This window comes from Dysidea avara, chromosome 9 (assembly GCF_963678975.1).
Source record: "Dysidea avara chromosome 9, odDysAvar1.4, whole genome shotgun sequence".
NCBI lineage: Eukaryota > Metazoa > Porifera > Demospongiae > Dictyoceratida > Dysideidae > Dysidea > Dysidea avara.
Genome location: NC_089280.1, coordinates 22,875,940 through 22,879,221, shown reverse-complemented (window position 1 = coordinate 22,879,221; position 3,282 = coordinate 22,875,940). Strand labels below are relative to the sequence as shown.

General features: G+C 41.1%; 1 protein-coding gene across 1 annotated transcript; it reads right to left on the bottom strand.

The window, feature by feature from the left end:
• Nucleotides 1-544: 544 nt before the first annotated feature.
• Nucleotides 545-2,173, bottom strand: LOC136267599 (uncharacterized). Its single transcript, XM_066062758.1, has one exon. It carries the CDS (start codon nucleotides 2,171-2,173, stop codon nucleotides 545-547), a length of 1,629 nt encoding a protein of 542 aa, XP_065918830.1.
• Between the last annotated feature and the right edge of the window lie 1,109 nt (nucleotides 2,174-3,282).

The window sequence follows — 3,282 nt, the reverse complement described above, 5'->3', positions numbered from 1 at the left end:
TTTTTGTGTGCAAAGTACACTCCATTTAATTTTTTATAGTGAATAAATGTAGTTACAGTTACAGTATACTCATTTTGTCCTTGCAGTAACTGCAATCAAGCATCCCAAAACCCATAATTTTGACTGTCTCTAGACTCTATGATAAACAATGTAATTTTTTTTACTACCAATGTGTACGTTACTACTTGTTATATAGTGTATCTCCTGGCCAGTAGTACAGCTAGGATATACCAGTAAAGTTGAGTGGACCATCAGCAACTTCAATTTGTATACTGTTCACTAGCACTACCTTCATATGGTTGAGCTGTGAGTATAGGTGTCTATATAGTACATCACCCAAGCTGCTAGTCCTATACAGAAGGGTACGTGACTTACACCAGATCTAGTAAAAGACTTGCTGCATGCACATGTATTGGTATACACTGGTAGTCTTATGCATGCTAATAGTCACCACCTAATCAGATAACAATTCAACAATGCTAATAATAGTTAATATGGTGGTCAGACAAATGCTACAAATTAGAATTCATGTAGTATATGTAATTTAATGACAACATATTTTTGTAGCACATAAACAAGATGCTTGAATATTTACATCAGCACGCACACTTGCCTTCTGGAATAAATCTTGTGTTACTTTAGCTTCTTCCACTTTTCCTTGCTGCTTCAGTGCTTGACAAAGGCCCAACAATGACCACATGTTATTCTTGTACTGATTCAAATCCTCGTGATATACAACTTCTGCTTCTGCTGCTCTGCCTTGTTCAAGTAGCAAGGCACCAAGAACATGTCGCGAAGGCATCATCCATCCCCAAGGCTCATCGTACATCAGGTTGGTGTCACGTTCCACAGCTAGACGAAGATGCTTGAAGCCTTCTTCAATATTTCCCTTTTGATATTCCACTTCGCCATTCATCACAACTTCTGCTACATCAAGAATACCACAGTGATGCTTAGAATCATGCATAAGGTTATTGTGCAAATAGCGATCCTTGAATGTTTCATTCTTCAAGGAATTGTAAAATTTGCTCCGTTCCGCTTCTGCTTCTTTCAATCGACCAGTAACAGCAAAGGCAACTGCACGGGCATAGTGTGCTGTGGCAATGGTTGAAACATAAACATCTTTTTCTTCCTTGATTGGGTAATTAAGAATCTCCTCCCATTTACCACAACGAATTAAGACATGCCAGGGTGCGCATGCATAAGGCTCAAGAAACATCACACCCAGTTGAGCAGATCCAACCACTAGAGTAGCAGTCTGTACAGTAATCTGTTTCTCAAGTGCTTTAGCATATTTCATGGCTGTGGCATACTGTCCATCAAACATTGCTGCCCACGTCACAAACAGATAATTGTGCAGTCGATACTCTGTATAAAAATCATTATCATGTCCAGTTTTTTCCACATATAGCTCATGTACATCAACTGCAATCTTATTTACATCGATGGCTTCTTTGTAATGTCCGTCGATATGGCTTGCCATATGGAGAAGGTGACCATGTTCAAGCCCATTACGAAGAGCATCGGCAGCAAGTAGAGCCTTTTCTGGTGTAGATGACAACTCCATTGTATGAATGTAGAAGTGACACAGTCCTGGATGATCAGGAGAAGTTTTTAGAGCTGTTTCTAACACTAATGTCAGTTCTTCTGTCTCGGGGATTGCTGGCTTATAATCTGGTGGTGAAGTCCACAACTTCCACGGTGCCAGCTGCATAAGTGCCTCTGCAAAGAATGCAGCAATATCAACATCTTCCTTGCCATATTTTTGGTACACAAGTCTCATTTCATTGACGTAACTTTTATTTGATTCTGTTGATGGTTGTGAGCCGGGAGGCGAGCAAAACCGTTGCAGCTGAGCTTTAATCAAATCCATTTCCCAATCACACACACTGCCGTTCTTAGCCTCCTCCATCGCCTTTCGCGATTCCTCAAACCCGGTAGCAAGATCAAAACCATCAGGGTTGTTGTAGTAGGGAGCATTACCGTATGCGATGAAGTAGTGAGCCATCGCACAGTTTTTGTCAAAGTGGAGGGCTTTCTCAAAACAACGAATTGCTTCCTCACGGTTAAACCCAAACAGTTGTAACAATCCATGGTTGATCAGCCCCTGACACTCAACTGAAGTGGTCGTGACCTTCTTTCCAAAGTCCCGCAAATTCAGGTACGTAGACATCTTAGTGACAGACTACCCGTGCACTCGCGTCAGTACGACACCCCGCAAGTTGTCACTCAGTATCTAAAGGTGCCCTATGGCAGCGATTACTACCAGTAATCGTACCGTATGGTCACTGTGACAAGTAATTAATTGTGGCCTGTTTGGATGACTGTTCAATTTAAATGTGTATGGGGCGGGCGCCTTTTGTTGGCAATTCAGTGAGTCATCTCCACTAGCAACATACAGCACATGCCGGTATAAAACACTGCAGTGACAATCACAATCACCTCATGATCAAAGTAGAATTGACACATTAGGCCACTTCAAGAAAATTCATTGTTTCCCATTTCCCGCCCGCATGCAGATTCTCTTTCCCGCATGGTCCGAGGCATGGTCATTCATTATTGCTGTCAACTGACCATTTTATTCATTATTTATCCTGTGGTTGCATAGCAGTAACTAGTTTGGCATTTAGAAAGCCCATTTAGCTAGCTTTTCGCTGTTCAGGTTCGGCTTAAATATTTCTACTGTATTCTTACCTGTAAGATAGTTATGGATTTCGAAAATTAGTGGAAATGAATAATGGATAATAAACCGTCCACCCACATGTATTTTTGAGGTCAATGAAATGGGAAACAAGGAATTTTCTTGGAATGGCCTTACACTGTGAGACAACTTGTACTAGACTGGCCACCACTAATCAACCACAAGATTTTACTCTAGAAGCAAGAGTTAATAATAGTGTTAGGGAGAGTATTCAACCCTGTATGGTCTGTCCAAAATGAGTGCTCAGTGCTGACTGTTCATAGTTATAGTGAAGAAATCAAAGGGTTTCTATGAATTCTGTTATTGAGAGAAAGGAACTGGGCAGGTTTCTGTAAAACTAAAATGGCTTCTGTAAATAAATTTGGCTCTCCCTAACACTATTATTCACTCTTGTTATAGAAAGTCCAAGCTGGCAGTTGCATTGATCCTCGGGCTGCATATATCCAATCAGCTAGACTTTATTCCACACAGGACTGGACCGCACCATCAATCACTGACAGTAGAATTTGATAAGTAAGACAACTAAACAGCTGGCTGACAGGAGTGCCTGATGTTAGTTGAAGGGTTGTCTGGTGTTGGAG